At 41.0% G+C, this 21,498-nt stretch overlaps 1 protein-coding gene across 1 annotated transcript in view; it reads left to right on the forward strand.

Annotated features, from left to right (window-relative positions):
* SI (sucrase-isomaltase) overlaps positions 1-21,498 on the forward strand; it is a 44,854-nt gene that overhangs the window by 17,593 nt on the left and 5,763 nt on the right. The window contains exons 19-43 of the mRNA XM_085588059.1: positions 380-436; positions 807-931; positions 1,286-1,374; positions 2,590-2,639; positions 3,903-4,073; positions 4,546-4,695; positions 6,023-6,229; positions 7,042-7,196; positions 8,795-8,963; positions 9,821-9,917; positions 10,315-10,427; positions 10,514-10,639; positions 11,382-11,510; positions 11,615-11,722; positions 11,820-11,882; positions 12,144-12,275; positions 12,875-12,959; positions 13,861-13,999; positions 17,665-17,798; positions 18,318-18,352; positions 18,444-18,560; positions 19,753-19,901; positions 20,410-20,494; positions 20,591-20,647; positions 21,242-21,366. Of these exons, the coding sequence (XP_085444185.1) occupies positions 380-436; positions 807-931; positions 1,286-1,374; positions 2,590-2,639; positions 3,903-4,073; positions 4,546-4,695; positions 6,023-6,229; positions 7,042-7,196; positions 8,795-8,963; positions 9,821-9,917; positions 10,315-10,427; positions 10,514-10,639; positions 11,382-11,510; positions 11,615-11,722; positions 11,820-11,882; positions 12,144-12,275; positions 12,875-12,959; positions 13,861-13,999; positions 17,665-17,798; positions 18,318-18,352; positions 18,444-18,560; positions 19,753-19,901; positions 20,410-20,494; positions 20,591-20,647; positions 21,242-21,366 (2,867 nt within the window). The remainder of the gene's footprint in view (positions 1-379; positions 437-806; positions 932-1,285; positions 1,375-2,589; positions 2,640-3,902; positions 4,074-4,545; positions 4,696-6,022; positions 6,230-7,041; positions 7,197-8,794; positions 8,964-9,820; positions 9,918-10,314; positions 10,428-10,513; positions 10,640-11,381; positions 11,511-11,614; positions 11,723-11,819; positions 11,883-12,143; positions 12,276-12,874; positions 12,960-13,860; positions 14,000-17,664; positions 17,799-18,317; positions 18,353-18,443; positions 18,561-19,752; positions 19,902-20,409; positions 20,495-20,590; positions 20,648-21,241; positions 21,367-21,498) is intronic.

Here is a 21,498-nt window from a genome sequence, read left to right on the forward strand (position 1 = left end):
ATGGAGAAACATAAAATATTTGTTAAAGGCAGAAAGGGAAAGCAAGAATCTGAAAGGTGCTAGCCTCAAAATAAATGGAAATAAAGATAGAGAGATACTCGTGGCTAGGATCTGGTTCACTGGGTTTGAAGCGTTGTGGCTTTGGGTGGCTTTCAATGAGCTGCCACTTTGCAGAGCAGCAATTCAGTTACACCCCAGCAGCTTTGCAGAAATCTGCTGGGATTGCTCTTCCCCCCTTCTGGACACCATCCTAAACACCAGGAAACAGCAAAGCGTAGGAAATTCATGGATTTTCTCACAGTGAACTTCAGCTTCATTGGAAAATTGAGTTTATCTGATTGAGTTGAAATCTGAAAGTTGTTTCTTTATTCACTTTTAGGGTGTGGAGTCCACTCGTGTGTACTTTCCTGATGCAGAGTGGTACGAGTATGACACGGTAAGGACATGCAGGGGATATTATGGGATATTACATCGTTTTCTAAATGGGAATGTGATGAAATAGGATTGTCAGCCCTGCTTTGGGGACAGAGACCTGAAGGAAAGACTTTGGGGTTACTTGGGAGACAAGGGATGAGGGGTGGTGGGATAAGCACAAGAACTGTGGTCTCAAGAAAGGGCTCAGATTATGGCATTAAATCAGAGTGATATGCAATTATTTTATTTTATGTGCCCGTTAGCCCATAGATATTTACATAACTTAAGCTTTTTTATAAGGCACAATTTGATGAAACTCAGGACTTAAGAAAACGCTGCCAGCAGTGGATAATACAAAAATTCCTGTTCTCTTTTCAATCCATGTCCATAAGGGTTTATCAATGCAACTGAAGAAAGTGTGGCAAAATATACCAACCCCTGGAGACAAAATGGGGCTGCACCTGAGAGGTGGATACATCTTCCCTACTCAGAAACCAAGCACCACCACAGTGGCAAGGTAGGATCCCAAACAGAACACTTGTAACATTTATTTTTTTCCCCCATAATGGGGCTGAGGACTTCTAGGCTACAAATTATAGCAGCCCATTGTATTTAGGATTTTCACCTTGAAGTGTGGGAACAGCTGTGATCCAAGCGTCACTTCCACACCTTTAGTGATGAATTATTTGCATAGAAATTTGTAAACTCGCCAGGTATTTTAATCCATTTGCATGAAAATTAAAGGATTAGATTTAATTAAGGCAATTCTCCAAGGAGTGTGACCCTGTTGGGTGTTTCACTCTTGCATGAACGTGGAGGATCCACCAAGAATGTTTAGATGTTTGTTATGCACATAAATCTCTTTCCGCAGCCGCAAGAATCCAATGGGACTCATAATTGCCCTGGATATCAACAATGAAGCTTCTGGGGATTTGTTCTGGGATGATGGAGAATCTACAGGTGAGCAGCCACCAACAGTGAAATAAATATGATTAACAAAGATCTAATGCGCTCAAATTTCAATGTTCCTGCTGAAAAGAAGACATTGTAACACACTGCTGATACTTGCTTGTAAATCAAATGGTTTTTATCACTTTTAAGTAGAAAACTGTTATTTATGTAAGATTGAAGTCACGATTTAATTCCACACAAGTAAAGAAAAAAGACACAAGGTTCTACTCTAAGGTCAAACCTCTGGTTTTCAGGAGAAATCTTTAGATTGTCAGGAGGTGATAGGATGGGATTTTTCCATGGGATTTAGGCAAATCACTGCCCATCCAGGGAGGTGTCTGAACATCAATATTGGAAAATTTTATACATTCCACTTGCAGAACTCCTTTTTCTTGCGACTTATACCAATCGTATCTCCCAGGAAAACTCTCAAGCCTCTGCTTTTTGGAATTTACTGAAAAATTGAGCTTCTTTTCAGAAATAGAGCAGTGGTTCAGCTGATTATTGCTACCATCAATCCAGCAGGCCTTGGGTGGCTGCTGTGCGTGGTGGGGACAGCTCCATGTGCTCCTCTGGCCTAAAATAACAAAGCCATTACTGCCCTCACTGCTGCTGCCAAACAAAGCAATAAAACATTTCATCCTTTTATGGCCTGCCCAAATCTTACAGGTTGCAGTTTTACAGGGGAACCATTTACAATTTGCTTGTGATGGCATGATTTGTCTTTTCGTATGTGGAAAAAAAAAATAAAAATGGAAAAGTCAGATTGACCACGTTTTGTATTTCTTTTTCCTGGTCATGTGTTATTTCCTCTCTTATGGTTTCATGGCATTTATTATTATTATTATTATCATCACTGTTATTTTTGTATGAAGAATATTTATTTAGGTTTTGTTAAAGGATCAGCTTTCATCAAAACTTTTATTTTAAGACAAACTAAGAAGAAATAACAGTGCAATGAAAAAATCACTATATTTTAGAAGAGCTGATTTAGATGAATTTTTGTGGAAAAAATTAGATCTTCTGAGTCTGAGAGAATGGCCAAAGAAAAAAGAAAAAGGGACATTTCAGTTCCTCAAAGATTAGTAAATATTTGAGTTGCTTAGTGCAGCTTTGAGTGCTGTCCTGATAATTAACAGTTTATTGATCTCTAGCAGTGGCAGAGCCCTACTTTAATTTATCCTTTGCTGCGCTCCAAGTGTAACTTCTCTCTTTACCTTTTAGGTACAATTGACAAGAAAACCTACATTTACTATGAATTTAAAGTTTCCAATGTAAGTATTTGATTTTATGTTCTGATTTTTATTCAGTATCTTTTAAGAGCATTCTTTTCTCTCTTTATTTTCCTTTAAGATTTGCTGGAAGACAAAATATTTGCCAAAGCCAAGAGGAATCATATTCAAAATACTCCCATTTAACTGGGATGAAATCTGTTGTGGTTTTTTTTCTCCTAGTTAATACAAATATCTCAATAATTCCTATTTTCTTTCACATAATAAATATTGAATTGAATATTGCTCAGCAGCAATATTCACTGAACAAGAGAACTCTAAAGCATAAGAGGCATTTAAAACAGAGTCAAAAAGGAGAAGCATAGGGTGTTTGTGATTCTCAAAATAGTGGCACTGTAAAAAATATATATTTTTATACTGTGAAAATACAGCTGAATGTCTCCAAAGAGTGAGGAATACCCACAGCTTGCCTGAACCCTCAGAAATTACATCAGGATTAAGTTTTATTGTGTTATTTCAAGCTGCAAGTGCTTTTGCAGGGTTCATTGACATCTGGATGGAGTCCTGATAATGTTTCTATCTAATATTGACAGTAACTATCATAAAACAAGGATTGCAAAAAGCATTATCTGTACAATAATATTAATATCAGGTATTCATTCCTTTGCCATGATGAAAGAGCATAAACTGAGTGAGAGAATGCAGAGGAACATGAATGAAGCACATGAATTGTTAATATTTTAAGTCACAATTAATCAAAGAATCATTTGTAGATAAGACGCCCCGTTGCTGTTGGAGTTTGAAACCCCAGTAGCCAAATCATGACTCGACTGCCATGACATTTGAATTAACAATTAACCTCAATGTTCCCATGGAGGACAATAAGGAAGTTCTAGACACGTGTGACAGCCACGGTGCATTTCCTCTGCTTGGACTCTTAATCTAAAAATAATTAATGACACAGAGTAGGAACTGGTGGTTTTATATCAAGAGAAGTGAGAACCATTGGTTGTTGGAACCCAGCGAGTCTGGAATTTATCTGCCCTGTCACAGACCCACCCCAGCCTTTCTTTATTTCCCAAGCAAGGATAAAAAGCTGAAACACAACTCTGAAGATTATTTTAGACATGGTAGAAAAGCTTTATAGTGATAACAACACGCAGAGCAATAATTAATATGTGTGGAAAAGGATATTGGTATATGTATGCTACAGTGTGAAAATCTTCATAGGAAAAGAAATGTTAAATCTGGAGGACTTTTTGCAAATTTTTAAAAGGAGAAAATGACCACTGTATTATTTTTCAGAATGCTCTACAAATGACTGCTACGCACAGCAATTACGCTGATCCAAACAAACTGAAATTTGAGGAAATCAAGATATTGGGATTGTCCAAGGCAATAGGATCAGTTTCTGTGTTTCAGAACAATGTTCAGCAAAATTATATCTCTGATACCACCTATGATCCTTCAACAAAGGTAAAGCAATAACAGAAAAATGGAAAGTAAACATATTTAAAATTGCATCAGCTTTATTTTATATATTGCAAAGGACAGTGCCCAGTGCCAATGTTGTTTCAATGAAATACCACGTGAATTTTATTACAGAATAAAAGTACAATTGCGTTCAACTCTGCTGCGTGAAAGTGCATCTAAGCTATGCTCCTGGTGCAGCAGACAGCTTATTTCTTGTATTTATTCCTGTTTGCTTCCAAGGAAGCTGTGGGATTAACTCCATATTTTTAGAGTCTTAATTCCCCAGATTTTATCTGTAAAAGTATCAGTTGTGTGCCTTTGTAAAAGTGAGACTCTATCAAATATTAAAGGGTGGGATTTTGTGAATTTTCAATTTTTAAGTATATTATTTTTAAGGACCAGCACCTTTTCTGACTAAAGGAAAGCTTGATGGGATGTGATATTTAATAGCTGTTTATTGTTTCATATTTATAAGGTTGCTGTTATAAAAGGACTTCAGCTTGACCTGGGAAAATCTTACACAATCAAATGGACTCAAAATACAAATATCAATGAAAGATTTAATTGTCATCCTGGCCCTGATGCAACAAAAGTAAAATGTGAACAACTTGGCTGTACTTGGGAAGTAAGTAATTATTTTTCTAAACTAAATAGACTCAAAAAAATCTAGAATAAAAGGTTTTTCTTTGTGGTTGTTACAGAATAAAAGTGGTCTGGGAAATCTGTCAGGTTTAAATAAAATGGGCCTCAACTGGCCTGTACTGATGGATTTTATTTGCCTCAGTAGCTGACACCCATTTAACTTTGACCACATTGTATCAGCAGTTGAGGAAAAATGAGGTATTTTTTTGAAAGACGAACTGAAATAATATTAGAGTTATGAAAATGTAGAAGAGCATCTTCAGCTGCCCCTTCTGCCTCAGCGGCACCGAGGCCTGCAGGGCTCAGCCCCTTTGTGTCATTCCATGGTCACACAGGCACATTCTAAGTCAAATTAATTCCTCTGGATCTCAGTTTGAGAGGAAATCCTTGAATTCCACAAAAATCTTGACTCATTTGTAAACTTTTTTATGTCTGAATCAAGGAGCTACTTCCAAAGCTTCATATCCAATGTGAAGTTCTTAAACTCATGGTTTTATGTATCAATATTATTAATTATTAATAAACATGGGGGAGAGTAATATGGCCTGGCAAGGTTGAACTTCAGAGGGTGCCTCCAATTAAATTATTGTCTGTTCTTCTAAATCTAGAATACCCATTTTGGGCCTTTCCTATAGGAATGAAATCCAAAATTCAGTGCTGGCTGCTCCTGCACCAGCACCTGCTGAAGCAGTTGATGAGCTGCTCTGGGTTTGTTGCTCTACTAAAAGGATTTTTTGTAATTTTGGACATTTGGAAATGTCAGGAGAGATCTCAGATGAGTAGGACGTAATTTTCACTGGTTTTATTAACGATAATTTGTGTGAATAAAGCCAGTGAAAGATCTGCTCTGATGCTCCCTGAGTATGAAATGGGTTTCGGGCACATCTCCTTGAAGTAAGCCGGAGAGAAATGGGATTAAAAGGGACGAAGTTTAGGAATTTCCACAAGCCAAGATTAAACCATGTTGAGGGATTGATTTGAAGATCACAGAGATGCAGAAATTAAATCCTTCTTAATTGCACGAGGATTCAGTTTCCTGACTCTGAACTGTTTGTACAGCCTTCCCTGGATGGCTTTATTGCACCTGAGTCAGCGTAGAGATTATTCTGTGTTGTTTCTTTATATTCCATGTATTTATTGTTTTATTATTATTTATTATTTCTTTATATTCCATTGATTAAAGGATTCTATTAATTCCACCCGCCAGTTCTACATTTGATACAGATCTGATAAAAACAGGATTCCATGCTGATAACCAATAAACAATCCAACTGACTCGCTAACCTGAAACTCCTCTCTGTTTGCACCAGGAGACACCAAATCCAGACGTTCCTTCCTGCTACTACAGCTCCAGCAATCCTTACCTCGTAAAGAACATCGATTATTCCTCCACTGGAGTCGTGGCCACCCTCAGCTTGGACAACTCCAGGGTCAGAGCTAACGAGGCTTACACTGCCCCAATCAGCACCCTGCGCCTGGAGGTGAAATATCACCTCAACAACATGCTGCAGTTTAAGGTAACACCAGCCCAGAATTCCTCAAGTGTTTCATTTACAGGAACTCAAAGGGCTCTTTACGGCCACATTTATATTTCACAGACAGAAGCAGCCTTGTGTAAATGTGTTTCTCCTTCTAACCAATTATTATTTCTCTTAGCCTGCATCTTTTTTCTTGTCCTAGAATCCTAGCAGTCAATTTTACAAAGAAATTACATGAATCAAAAGTATAATGCCAGTGTATGTGTGTAATGTCAGCCAGGAACTTTGAAAGTATTTTGTTAATATGCAGTTAAATTTATCTCTAAGTGCTCTCATGACTCTACAGTTTATTTTTACATCCCATCCATTGCACTTCAATTCCAAAATTGTCCGTGCACTGTTGTTTAACTGTAATTTTATTTTTTCTTATTGCCATGTGTTTAACAATATTGAGCTAAGCGGTCAGACATCAAAAACTAACTTCTGTCAGCTTTCAAAATACAGAAAACCTGAAGAAGAATTCTAAAAGTTGAGTAAAAGATGAACTAGAAAGTTATTTATCACATTTGCAAATTATATGCTCTTATATGCAAAGTATATACATTTATATTCAAAATATAAGTATATTCTTTAGATATATGTAGATAATTATATAAGCCATTCCTGATCCAAAACAAATCTTTAAATTTTGTTGGTTGGCATTCTTCCCCCCACCACAACAAAATCCTGTGAAAGATCAAGAATATGCATTTGAAAGAAAATACTCACCACAGCAGGTGTTTTACAATTTGTATCAGATTGAGATCTCGAACAACTTGACTCGCTGCAATAAACTGACTTTTTCTCCCCAGATCTATGATTATCAAAACCCACGATACGAGGTCCCCGTGCCCCTGAACCTCCCCAGCTCCCCCATGAGCTCGAGCAATGAGCGGCTCTACGACGTCTCGGTCCAGATCAAACCCTTCGGCATCCAAGTGCGCCGCAGAAGCACGGGGACGGTCATGTAAGCCACTGCCACCCTTTCTTATTTTATATCACATGCTTTTGGTGGCTTTTTTCCACTCCAAACCCTCTCTCTGTGCTGGAGTGAAGAGCACTGGCGGCTCTGAAGGCTGTTCCTTGTGTGCTCCCCAAGCTTCTGAGAGGCAAAAGGATTTTCTACAATGCCTAAAACATTTCTTAGGTGAAAACACTGCTCATTAAGTGCAGTAAGCCACTGCCACCCTTTGTTATTGTATGTCTGTTTTTGGTGGCTTTTTTCCACTCCAAACCCTTTCTGTGTGCATGTGCTGGAGTGAAGAGCGCTGCTGGCTCTGAAAGCTGTTCCTTGTGTGCTCCCCAAGTTTCTGGGAGGCAAAAGGATTTTCTGCAGTTCCTAAAACATTTCTTAGGTGACAACACTGCTCATTAAATCAAGTAAGCCACTGCCACCCTTTATTTTCTGTCAGTTTTTGGTGGCTTTTTTCCTTGCCAATCTCTCTATGCTAGAGTGAAGAGCACTGCTGGCTCTGAAGGCTGTTCCTTGTGTGCTCCCCAAGTTTTTGGGAGGCAAAAGGATTTTCCACAGTTCCTAAAACATTCCTTAGGTGACAGCACTGCTCATTAAGTGAAGTAAGCCACTGCCACCCTTTGTTATTTTATGTCAGACATTTTTGGTGTTTTTTTTTCCACTCCAAACCCCCTCTCTGTGCACGTTCTGGAGTGAAGAGCGCTGGCGGCTCTGAAGGTTGCTCCTTGTGCATTCTCCAAGTTTCTGGAAGGCAAAAGGATTTTCTACAGTTCTTAAAACATTCCTTAGGTGACCACAGCACTGGTCATTAAGGGTTGGCCATTTCGGTTAGTTTTGGGGAATGGTTAGGGGAAAAAATGTGAGGAAATGGTGTCCCAATTAACTGGAGATGGGTTTTGGTAACATGACAGATGAGTCTGGCAGGAGTTTCATTTTTCCTTGATTAAGTCACAGTTAGAGAGAACAATTGAGTGTATAATTTTTTTTTTATTCAAAGAAACAATTCTATTTAAGTTTTTAAGTACTCAAAACTTAATTGCAAGTTGAGTTCCCTTTGCCAACCAGAATAATAATTCAACCTGCAACTGAAGCTCCTGGAACAATGAAATTTGCTGGCAGAGCCCACCAGGCTGCAGTTTGATTTCTAACTGGAAAGATGACTTATAATAAATGTGACCTGTGAATGCAATTTCAGTGTAATCTGCACGGAAAGCTCAGTGGACTGTAAAAAGCACTTTGTTTACTATTATTCCATGTGGCTCCAGTGCTCAGTCTGGGAGGAAAATAGGATTGCAGTGTCCTGAAATGCATTTTCTCACTAAATTGCCAAAATAAGACACAACTTGCAGGGCATGATGCCTGCTATTCCTCTTTGAGAGACATAGGGAACTTGGTGTCCCTAAACTCTTCAATCCTTAGACATCCTCATTTCATGTCCTGTAAGTTTCCTTGATAACCACAACAGTTTTAGTCCATTTTTACTGAAAAGTGAGATTTCCAGAGAAGAAGAGTGGCTCAGAAAGAAGTGTCTGCCAGAAATACGTCCCCGAGGATGCTCTATTCTAATTTTCCCTTTCCTCTTCCCACTTCAGCTGGAATTCAGGCCTGCCCACCTTCACCTTCAGTGACATGTTCATTCAGATTTCCACCCGCTTGGCGTCCCAGTACATCTACGGGTTCGGAGAAGCGGAGCACCCCACGTTCCGACACAACATGAGCTGGCACACCTGGGGAATGTTCACCAGGGACCAGCCTCCCACTGTAAGTAGGCAAAGAAGAAGAAAATGTGATTTCTGAACCAATGAGGGCAAAACTGTTCAGCATGACTTTAAAATTTAGTGGATGTCTGCTGGTACTGGGCATTGGCTCTGACCATGTTTATCATAGTTTACAATTTAGATGGTGTCTCCATGGCAAAGGTCTTCTATAAACCCATTATTTGTGACCTGCAAGAACAATGTGAAGAGCTCAGGCTCTCAGTCAAATGTTGGAAGGTGACAGATGGCTTAGGAGTAACAGCACGTTCCTCCTTCTTTTAAATTCTTCTCTGCTCATTGTCTTGAAAATTAGACATGAGTCAGAACAATTCCTGTTGCTTGGGGATTTAATTTAGTACTTACACAGGTAAAGCAGAAATCTTATCTCTGTTTATTTGTCTTATTTCCTACAAGATAGCAAATTTACAATTATCAGGGAACGGCCAATGAAATAGCAGCAGCTAATTATAGCTCTAACTTCCAGTTCAGGCTGGAACACATTTTGAGAAAATGAAATATAATGTCACCAGCACCTCCTGAGCACACAGACAGCCGATTCTGTTTGCAAAGAAGGGAAAGTTTTGTCCTGAGGAAATGCCTTCTCATTAGTGAAATTTAAGTGCAGCAATACCATTGCTTTCCTTCCTGCCTGAGCAGTCTTGACAAGCCTGACAAACTGCGAAGCTCCATGTTACCTTCTGCAGGCCTGTTTTGTGGTTAGGTAGGGTTTAGGTGCATAAATTTAAAGTTTATTTGCCATGTTTGGCAATTTTCTCATATTTTATTAAATTTATTACTAAATGTTAATAAGAAAATGTTTGCAATGTTTCCCCAGTAAAATGTATTTTGTTTTATTTGCAGTACAAGTTGAATTCCTATGGCGTTCATCCATTTTATATGGCTCTTGAAGAAGATGGCAATGCCCACGGAGTTCTCTTGCTTAACAGCAATGCAATGGGTAAGAAAACTTCCACTTTATCTCATAAAATCATGGAATGGTCTGGGTTGGAAGGGCCATTAAAGCTCATCCTGTTCTACCCCATTGCAGTGACACCTCCCACTATCCCAGGCTGTTCCAAACCATGTCCAGCCTGGCCTTGGACACTTCCAGGGATCAAGAGGCAGCCACAGCTGCTCTGGGCAACCTCAGGGCCTCACCCCCCTCCCAGGGAACCATTTCTTCCCAATATCCCATCTCAGGCAGTTTGAAGCCATTCCCCCTTGCTTGGTCCCTCTTAGACTTTTACAAGTTGTCTCTCTCCGTCCTCCTCCGCCTGTTCTGTTTTTACAGTCAGTCTTTTGCAGTGGTGGCAAATCCAGGCATCCTTTTCTCAATTCCTTCCCTCCACTTCCAGATGTGACTTTCCAGCCCACCCCTGCCCTGACCTACCGCACCATCGGAGGAATCCTCGACTTCTACATGGTTTTGGGCCCGACTCCCGAACTCGTGGTTCAGGAATACACCCAAGTAGGAGCCTGGCTGCTGCTGGGCTTTGGTGGGTTGGTTTGGTTTCTCTTCCCCTCCTCACCACGAGCATCCTTTCCTCTTTTCAGCTGATTGGGCGCCCATTCATGCCCCCCTACTGGTCCTTGGGATTCCAGCTGTGCCGCTACGGCTACGGCAACGACTCGGATGTCGCCAAGGTCGTGGAGGATATGAAGGCGGCTCAGATTCCCCACGTACGTTGGGAGCAAATAGCATTTGAGCTTTTGGCTTCGTAGCATTGGCTAAATCCATTTAAACACTAAAGCAGTAACCAACCAAAAAAACCCCACTGCGGTAGAGAAGAGCAGGTTTTGTGTCACAGATTCAGGGCTGTGTTAAGAGATGCTTAATTTTTTTAATTATTCACACTGAAGAATGACAGGAAGGAGTAATGTTTTAAGAAAAATCAGCAGGGAGAAAAATGAAGCAGCACAATTTCATTGTCATAATGCTCTGTGTCAAGTCAGCTGTGGGATTCCTGCTATCCCAACAACAGCCAGGTTGTTGTTGGCATAGTAGGAATAGCATCTAGACCTAACAAAATTATGCTATCAATTCAATGTGGATTCATTTAAAATATAATAATATCAACTTTTCAATAGAGAACAGCTATTCCCATTGTTTCCTTACAGTTACGGAAATATAAGTGCAGTTTTTGTGTATATATATACAGACAAATCCATTTTTTTCTTTATTTTGTATCAATTCCTCCCCTCACTTTAGATGCAGCAGTGAAATGTTTATTTTTGTTTTGACCTGCTCATAGATTGTGTAATATTCATTTAACATCTTCAGCCTGATGTTACCACTGCTTCAAATTTTACAAATTGAAAGTTCCGTATTTTACTTATTTTGGCCAATTTTCAATATTTGGCAGAAAAAGGGGAGAAAATTATTTAAAATTAATGTGTTTTTTTTTTTTTTTTTTAACTGCAGGATGTCCAATATGTAGATATTGACTACATGGATAGGAACCTGGACTTCACCCTTTCCCCACGTTTTGCTGGATTACCAGCTCTAATCAACAAAATCAAATCAGAAGGAATGAGATTTATCATTATCCTGGTCAGTTTGGAATATTGCTTTTAAATTCCAATACAGCATCACAAAATGGAGAATATATTCTCCATGTGTTTAGAGCATAAGGGTAAATGTGTTTCTAATTGTAGGATCCAGCAATTTCTGGGAATGAAACCAATTATCCTGCCTTCACCAGAGGTGTGGCTGATAACATCTTCGTACAGTGGCCTGATACCAAAGAAATTTTATATTCCAAGGTACTGTCTAGGGATGAGTATTTAAACCTGTGTATTGTTGATGCTCAGTTTGTATTTAGTGTGATTTGATTGTTTTAAATATTCTTTGTCTCATTAGGTCTGGTCGTTTCTTCCCAATGTCCAAATCAATGAGTCACTGCCTCATGAAGAACTAGTAGAGGTAAATACTGACATGGTTTGGTTCTAGACTCAAATATAGAGATTAATTAATTAAAATAGCGGCAAAATCATTGATAAATCTCATGGTAGGAATAATAAGTTGCAGAAACTGGTTAAGCCTTCCTAAAAGCAAGCCAATTTAGTGAACAAGCAATTATTTTCTGTTGTCTTTTTTTTTTTTTTAATTCTTTTAATTCCAGAATTTTAACTATGGAATACCTTCAGTCCCCTCATCTGTTGTGTTTTCCTTCTGTTTTTACAGAAATATGTATCACATTGTGCTTTCCCAGACTTCTTCCGCAATTCCACAGTGGAATGGTATAAGAGGGAAATCCTGGAGGTCTACAACAATCCCAACACCTCATTAAGCCTCAAGTTTGATGGCCTGTGGACTGTAAGTGTGGAAATGTATCTGATATCAGGGTTGTTTTTCTCTGCCAGACACTGGTGGAGAGGGCCCCAATTCCCAGTATCTTCACTGCTCTGGCAGAAGTATCCCGTGTTAAATTCCCATTAAGGAAATGCTGGACTTGTTGATCTTGGAGGTTGTTCCCTTGAAACAAAGAATTGCAGAATCACAGAATAGTCTGGGTTGGAAGAGATCTTAAAGATCTTCCATTCCCATTCCCTGCCATGGCAGGGACATCTTCCACTGTCCCAGCTTGCTCCAAGCCCCAATGTCCAGCCGGGCCTTGGGCACTTCCAGGGATCCAGGGACAGCCACAGACTCCTCGGGGCCTGCCCACCCTCACAGGGAACAATTCCTTCCCAATGCCTCATCTAATCTTGCCTTCCTTCAGCTCAAAGCCATCCCCCTTTTTCTGTCACTCCATGCCTTCATGGAAAGTCCTTTTCCTGCCTTTTTGTCAGCCCCTTCACAGAACATGGGATGTCCAGCTGAGGCTCCTGAGGAACCCTGCAGCACTGCTTGTGTGTAATTCAGAATTTATGGTGTTCTGTAGCAAACTAAGAGGTTTTACTCTGTGTTTTTAGGACATGAATGAACCAGCAGCTTTTATGAATGGCGCCATGGGTGGCTGTAAGAACAACCTCCTAAATTATCCCCCCTACATGCCTCGTAAGTCTGATTCCTCCTTAAAAAAGTTCTAGGTTTTTCTGCTTCCTACACAAATTCTTGTCTGGTATATGAGACATAAAAGCTGAAATGAAGATGGGTTTATAAACCCACAGATCCTCCCTGAATGTGGCCCTTTATTCCTGAGATTATGGGCACACTGGAAAACCCAGATATTTCAGCAGGAGCAGTGCAGCACTTTGTAAAAATAAAATTCTTTCCAGCTCCTCACTGCATATGGGTTTTGGTCCCTATTTTGTGTTGAAGTGCTTTGCTTGAGGCATGGCAGAGAATTGAGCTCTCTGTTTTGCACTTTTCTCAGATGAATAATGCAATCAATTAAATATTTAGAAAATATCCATGTGTCTTCTCTCATTACCATTTATGTGAGTTGTCAAATGCTTGAAATGCTTCGCTTTCTTAGCTCGGCTTTCCAGAAGTACTGGTGTAAAGTAGTACTAATTAGGAATTATTTATTAATGGTTTATTAGCATACTCTCACTGCTTACTGTTGTATTCATGTTTCATGAGTGGTTTCTCAGGAATTTCCAGGAACTGAATATTCAGATACACAGATCATACCCCCACCACATCTGTTTTTCTGTTTATGTGATTAGTGTGACCATGTTCAAAAAGATTTGAAATATTTTCTGATATACTCTGTTTATTCTTCGAGCCTCTGTAGTAAGAGCATCTGTAACTTAATTAAAACATTCACAGGCTCAGATACCTGCGTAGGAATATTGAAACTATTCCATTTTGAAAAGTATATTTTTATAATTATAAATAAATAAGTGACATTGTAAAGAGACCGAATGCCTAACAGATGATGAAAATTAAGAAAAAGTAACTCAAATGATTGATACACGATTATGAATAACAATATTTCTTCCCTTTCCACAAGATTTGGGATATAGGTCAACAGGATTAATCCACAAAACTCCGTGCATGGAAGGTCTGCACTACCTCCCAGATGGGACCCCAGCCAGGCACTACGATGTCCACAGCCTTTACGGATGGTCCCAAGCCAGACCCAGCCTGGAGTAAGTGCTTTGTGTGTTCCATGTTGCTTCCAGGATATGTTCTGATGCCTTAAGGAGCTGGAGCAGAGGCTCGATAGAGTTAAGAGGAATAAAGTGGGTATTTATTGAAGTGCCTTCAAAGGTTGTACCCTGGCAGGAGCAGATCCACAGCCCTGGCTATGCCCAGATGGCTCCAAGGTGGGAGCAAAAGAGAGTTTGGTCACGAGATCTGACATTTTTATAAGTTTTAGTCCATTTGCATATGGGATTTAACTGTTCAATTAATAGCTTCAAATGATGAAGTTTCATCCATCTTGCTTGCTTGCCCACCCTCTTCTTCTTACATTGTTCATTCTTTGGGCCTGAAGTTTGAAGAGATTGCCCTTGAGCCTCCAGCTAGAATAGGATTGTTTTGTTTTCAGCACCCTGTGAAAAGATCCTAGTGACACTTAATACGAAGCTAAAGCTGCTTCAAAAGCTGCCCACCAAAGCAGAACAGAAAAACTTAAAACCGAAGGTATAATTCCAAATGGAGATTCCATCTCTACATTCCTATGGCCAAAACTTCCACTGGTTAATTTAAGATGCCTGAGCGATCTTTCTCTTCACTCTGACCAATCCGGTTTTTCAATCCAGCTCCAAGAGGAGTTGGATGCTCCAAGGGCTGGGCGGCTGCTGGAGTTATTCCAGTCAGGGATGTTCCCTGTGGTGCAGGAGGGGTGGTGGGAGCAGAGCTGCAGAAGAAGGTGAGGGGGGGTCTGTGCAGGGATGAGCTGAGGCTGTGCTCCCATGCTTCCACGCAATAAATCCCTTCTGCACGTAATTACTGTAATTAAAGCATCACGTACTTATTGTTGCTGGGCTTGTCTGGTTTATTCTGCTTTTCCTCACACTTCCCATCCAGTGAGGCAAAATGAAGAGTTTTTCAATCATATTAATTTCAGAAGGGCTTGATTCTGTTCTCTAAAATGAAGTGAAAAGGGGGAGTTGTTTCAAAATACAAAGTGTGAGGGCAAAGATTTACTTTGAAGTATTTCTTTTCCCAGCTCCAAGGCCAAGATCTTTATCTGTCCCTCTGAATTGTCCCCAGCCTGATTTAGATAACGCCCGATCTGATAACGGAGCTGGATCTTTCATTTACAGCTCAGCACTGATTTTCTGCACAGCTCTTAATGACCTTAAAGCCCTTGGGAGCTTTGATATTCCCATCAAGAGAGGAACTATCAGGGCAGTTTGGATTTGTGAGCATCTTGTGAGGGGATGCTCACAAATCAGGGCAGGGGTGAAATTGCTGCCAGGACAGGAGGGGATGTCTGATCCCTGTGCTGTCAGCCCAAACTGATGGCATTTGGGCATCACAAAATGTGGTGGGTTGGGCCCTGGCTGAGCTCCAGGTGCCCACCAAAGCCCCTCCAACTCTCTCCCCTCCTCAGCTGGGAAGAGGAGTGAAAGTATAAAGATTCATGGATTGAGATAAGGACAGGGAGAGGCCACTCACCCATTACTGTCACAGGCAAAACAGCTCAGTTGTGGAAATCAGTTTAACTCACAATCAAATCAGAGAAGATAATGACGATTAAAACCAAATCTTAATTCCCCCAATTCTTCACTTTTTTCCTAATTCACTCCCTATTTTCTACCTGCTCCCCAGCAGAGGCAAGAGGACACAGAGCAGGGGTAGCAGTTGGTCCATCACATGCTGTCTCTGCTGCTCTTTCCTCCCCCCTCTCTTCCCCTCCTCCTCTCTCCAGGGCTCCACAGCTTCCTGCCAGGATCCAGCTCCAGCACAGGCATCCCAAGGGATCACAACTTCCTTTGGGCATCCCCCTGCTCAGGTGTGGGCTCCTCCAGGGGCTGCAGGAGGATCTGTGCTCCCCCATGGAGCTCCCTCTGCTGCAGGGAAGCCCCAGCTCCAGAGCCTGGAGCATCTCCTGACCCTTCTGCAGTGCCCTGAGGGTCTGCAGGGCTCCCACCCCTCCCTCCAGCTCCAGTTGCTGTTGGGAGCTACATTTTCCCTTTCTAATTCCTGTTATCCCAAAGTCACTCAGCGCTGCTGATGGGCTCAGCCAGGGGCAGCTCCCTCCTGGCTCCATCAGAAACGAGGAAGCTCCAGAAGTTTCTCACTTGGAGCCACTCCTGCCAAAACCTTGCTGTGCACACCCAGTGAAGCAGACAAGAATTTGACAGGAAAAGGGAATATCACCATCATTTCTGTGTTTTAAATATGAACTGAAATATTCTCCTCTCTTTTGCAAGGAACTGCAACAGAAATCACCACAATAAATCTCAACAGATCACACAGATACTCTCACTCTGGAAATTTATAGCAAATCTTATCTACAAAAAAAAATATATATACATATATTTGTGTCCCAAATTCATTTTTTGGCAGTAACTGAAGGGGTGCTTGTGAAACTGAAGAAATGCAATAATTTATTTTGATGCTAAACCATTCAAACAGAAAGATTATTTGCACACAAAACTCACGAAAGACTGTAACTGAAAAGTGAGCATGAGTATTTTATGTAACCTGGTGCCATTTCAGTCCTCCATCCATTAGACACAGGATCTTGGGGATATTGCCTTGATTCTGTTCTTTTGTAATGAGGTTTTTGCATAGCCAGAGTCCTTATTAGTGAATGCAGGAACTGTTTGGAGGTAAATGCAGCCTTTGTGACCTGAATAATTGTTTCTCATGGATGGAGCTACAGAGCTGCAGGCCCGAGGCTCCAGGCACAGAACACTCAGGTCCTGCTCATCCCTGAGCAATTCTACACATGACATTATGGAATTTTAGCTGCCACTTCCAAAGCATTATTGACACAGGGAAAGCAAGCAGAGAATTAAAGTGTTGGACAATATATTTCAAAGGAATAAAGGATCATAAGAAAGTTACTGTTTGTCTTGGAGGAAATAAATGTGGCACGTTATTCTGGTTTAATTGCTGTGGTAATTTAAGTGACTTGTGTATCTTTGCTGTAATTATGGTGTCACTAAAGCTGAAAATCCTATAGAAAAATTAGCAAATAGTGCCTTACTGAAGCAGCATTTTAGGCAATTATGGGGATCTTACATTGGAAAGCAGTGGGATTTAATCAGGGTTATTTTCTGTCTAATATTCATATTGATATCCTGTCACCTTGGTCTTTCAGAAGTGACTAAAAATCCCTGACTCTTTTTTTTTTTTTTTTTTTTTATTTCAGCACTTTTTAGTCAGCTAAACTTATCCTGAGAGGTCCAATATTCCTGCTACCTTTGCTTTCACTCTTGTGAGCTTTTTGGTTTGATTTTTGCTAAATTATTTCCAACCATTCCTTCAACTTTTTGGGCACTTTAAGAAAGGAATGACGTGCCCTTGCACACATTGTGGAGCCCTTATAAAATGGGCTTTGAAAAGTTTTGCCACATTCCTATTTTCCCACAGAGGAGTTAACCTGAGCTGGAAATCTCCTTTTTAATCCCTCATATTTTCCAGTTGTCTTTGCAGCTGCAGGTCGGCCAGCTTTGCTGGGATTGTGTCTGGATTATACTGAATTGCCACAAAAGCAAGAACGGACTGGATGTGCACGATGTAGCCCTTCCCTAGGATAACACAAACCCAAGTATTTCTTTCCAGAGGCTCTGCTGCAGTAAATTCTCATGCAATATTCTCCTGTAACTCGTTTCTGTGCCTGTTCCCAATGCAGGGCTTTGCAAGGAGCCACCAAGGAGCGCGGGGTCATCATCAGCCGCTCCACCTACCCCAGCAGCGGGAGATGGGTGGGCCACTGGCTGGGGGACAACACGGCAGCCTGGGACCAGCTGCACAAATCCATCATTGGTACGTGCCAGGGAAAGGGGCTGCACGCCTGGCATCATCCAGTCATGGAATGGTTTGGGTTGGGAGGAACCTTAAAACCCGAAATCCAGTTCTGCCTCTGCCACGGCAGGGACCCCATCCACGCGCCAGGCTCCTCCGAGCATTATCCAACCTGGCTTTGCTTCTCCTTCACCTCCTTGCTTTTTGTGTTTCTGTGGTTTTCAGCTGAAAAAAAATGGGTCAGCAACCAGAATTCAATTCCCTTTTCACTTTTTCTTCTTACTTCCTTCTGCAGCAGGTGCTGGGAACTCTGTTAATTCCGTTGGGACCAGGCCCTTCCATGCCTTGTGTCCTGCTACTCATTCTTTTTTTCTTTGCTCCTGTCCACCCACATTCCATCTCCTTCTACAGCATGTTAGAGAAACTGTGGGTCTTGTATTTGCTTTTTTCTCTTCTGATTCAGTAGTGTAATAAACACTGCCTATGTAACCATAAAATAAAAAAACCCAGCGAGTAACTCCAATTTATTTCTCTTTTCAGGCATGATGGAGTTCAGTCTCTTTGGAATATCTTATGTAAGCTAATGAGTTATTAACTTCTATTTAATTACCATGATGCTGTACATGATAATACAGTTTTCCATTTGGGTTATTCTGAAAATTTCAGACAGGAGCTGATATCTGTGGCTTCTTCAAAGACGCGCAGTATGAGATGTGTATCCGCTGGATGCAGCTGGGTTCATTTTACCCATATTCGAGGAATCACAATGAGAAAGGAACACGGGTGAGTTGCAATTTTTTAATAGTTCTTAGCAGCTGCGCCTTTGCAACACACAGGCAAAACAATGCACAATTGCCCTGTCTCAAAAAAAAAAAAAAAAAAAAAAATTCCAAGTAAAATGGAGAAGAACAGAACATTTTTGGCTCTTTATCAAATGAAAACTGTCATTATTTCTATGCTGGGTCTGCTGTGAGCGTCCCATCACCTGGGAGGTTTTGTGCCCCCAGAGGGGCTGCTCTGGCATTTGGACACTTGAAGGAAGCCCCTTCTAACTTTGCTTTCACTGAATCAAACTCTACATATTTTCCCCTCCGTGCCATTTGGATTTCAATGAGCTACAGCAGGGCTAAAATGGAGATTTTGTGGCAAGCACACCTCAAGAAACAGAACTGACCTCGGTGCTCTCAGCCCTAATTGCCCATAATTATACAACAAATGAGAAAATGGGGCAGTGTAATAAGATGCTGGAGTGAGACTTGGGAATTTCTGTGCTCTGCATGTTTGCCACCATCAGATATTGTATTTCTGCTGAAAGGAAAGGGAAATAATTGCCTAAATGTAAGCTAAGGACTGGAGTGGAGAAAGCTGTAAAACAAGATAAGTGGGAAAATGCAAAAAAGGGAAACAGCCCTTGTGTTCCAGGGAAAGCTCCAGGTCTAGCAGAGTGGAGCTATTTAGAAGGCAAATATCTAATGGATTAAAGTCTCCTTTTCAAAGCCGGCTGCTTTATCTCACAGCACACACCTTCACGGGCCCTGAAAGCCTTCAAAATGCAGATTCAGGGTTATCGTGGGGCTTCCAGTCCTTCCCAATTTGCCAAGGTATTGTTCCATACATTTAATAAAGACTTGAGGCTCTCCTGACACCAGTCCTTGGTGCCTCGGACTCTCGCTGTGAGCAGAGGGCTGATGGATGATGTACCCTGGGAGGTGTCACGCCTTGGGGACACTTTGCATTAAACATTTTTACTGCTTCCCCTGGGCTTTTATCAGCTTTCCTCTTTCTAGTTCCCCTCCTGGGGCTGACAGTGACAGCCACAGTTTTCACTTGCTCCTGGGGTGAAGAATAAATAAATGAAGATGCTCTGCCTCAAAGGGGAAATTTTCTTGATTTGTTTTTCTGCGTGGATTTGGTTTTTTTAGCTTTCTCATGCAGTCCAACCCAGCTTCTCTAACAACACTCTCTTCTCTTTCAGAGGCAAGATCCGGCTTCCTGGGATGACAAATTTAAAGAGATGTCCAAGAAGGTGCTGAACACAAGATACACCCTGTTACCTTATCTCTACACCTTGCTGTACGAAGCCCACGCCCACGGCAGCACTGTGGTCCGCCCCATTCTCCACGAGTAAGTGCAACTCCCCAGCTCTCCTCACCAAGAATTCCCAGAAAACTCCTCTAGTTGTGACCCCCTAACAACAGAGCTCTCTCTTTGTTGCAGCATTTCCCCCTTCAATTAAAAAAAAAAACAAGTCTTGGCTGGGAAAAACAGAGTTTTTTTCATGTAGTGATTTGCTTTTTACAAAGAAGCTCAGAAAACAAAAAGTCTGTCCCAGCCTGTCCAAGACTTTATTATTGTAAATAATAAGCATTAGGCCTTCAGAGTTTTGTTGTCCCAATGTACTGAAAAGCAAAAGCAAAGAAATGGACCCAAACCCCTAAAGCGAAGCACTAACTTGCATTTCTCCAACGCGTGTCACATCAGGATCTTTGTGCAACCACTAGTTGATCTCTGAATTACTGACAGCCATAACGAGCAAACAGCTGGTAGAAAGAGTAGGTGAAATGAGTGGCAGAAGGGGATTCCAGGAGGAGCTCTTGGGGAGAGCTCAGCTCTGGCTGTCTCCCCCTGGCAGGTTTGTGGGCGACAAGACCACGTGGGACATCGACAAGCAGTTCCTCTGGGGTCCTGCCCTGCTCATCAGCCCTGTGATGAAAGAGGTGAGCTTTTAAAGCTTATTTATTACTGAAAGTCAGCGTAACCGAGCTTCGCTTTTTGATTTTTCAGGTGCCTAAAATTTGTGTGTTACATTGCAGAATGATCGGAGTGTGGTCGCTTATTTCCCCGATGCCCGCTGGTATGATTACCACACAGTAAGTCATCCTAAAAAAAATTGTATTTTAAAACTTGTATTTGCTGTCTTTTCACAGTGCTGAGTGTGGCAGGGAGGTGGGAACACTCTCCTGCCTAATTTGCATTTAATATAAGTTCTTAGAAACACAGAAATAATAAAAATCCTCAATTACTTTATAATAATGTATAATAACATGACCAGAATTATGATAAATGAAAAGGTGAAGCAATACCTTTAATTTAGAATTCTTTTCACTTTTTGTAACCCTCAAATGATACACAGAAGGTTTTGTAATGGAATTCTCTAATAAAGAAAGAAAAAAACAGGTTTAGCTGTATAATTTTTCCCAGAAAATAATACAGGATTTGGAAAGAGGAAGAGCAGGATCAAACTCCCTCCATTAATCACAGGTTTGTGTTTCACTCCTTGGCCCCTTTGGTTCAGCTGCCATCACCCATGCTCAGGCCAGGCTTCTATAGAGCCAAAATTTCAGGGCTTCTCTCAATAGTTACTCCTGCAGTAACAACTCCTAATTAACCTGTCTAGAGAAATATTATCATTTAGTTCTGAAGAAAAACCCTGTAAAAATTATTTTAATTTTTTTTGTACGTAGAACTCAGATACTGGCTTTAGGAAAAAATTCCAAAATTTATCAGCTCCTTTGGACCACATCAACCTGCACATCCGAGGTGGACACATCCTTCCTTGGCAAAGACCTGCTAATACAACAGCTTACAGGTGGGAAGAGGTGAAAATTTTAAATTTAATTTGGCTTTTTGGTGTTTTTTTGGTTTCTTTCTCCTAATGGTCTTTAGCAGCATGGGATGGGAAGATGGCTGGGGGAGGTCAGTTGGGTGGTACGTGACTTTT

The sequence above is a fragment of the Lonchura striata genome, chromosome 9 (genome assembly GCF_050655825.1).
Source record: "Lonchura striata isolate lonStrDom1 chromosome 9, ASM5065582v1, whole genome shotgun sequence".
NCBI classification, from domain to species: domain Eukaryota; kingdom Metazoa; phylum Chordata; class Aves; order Passeriformes; family Estrildidae; genus Lonchura; species Lonchura striata.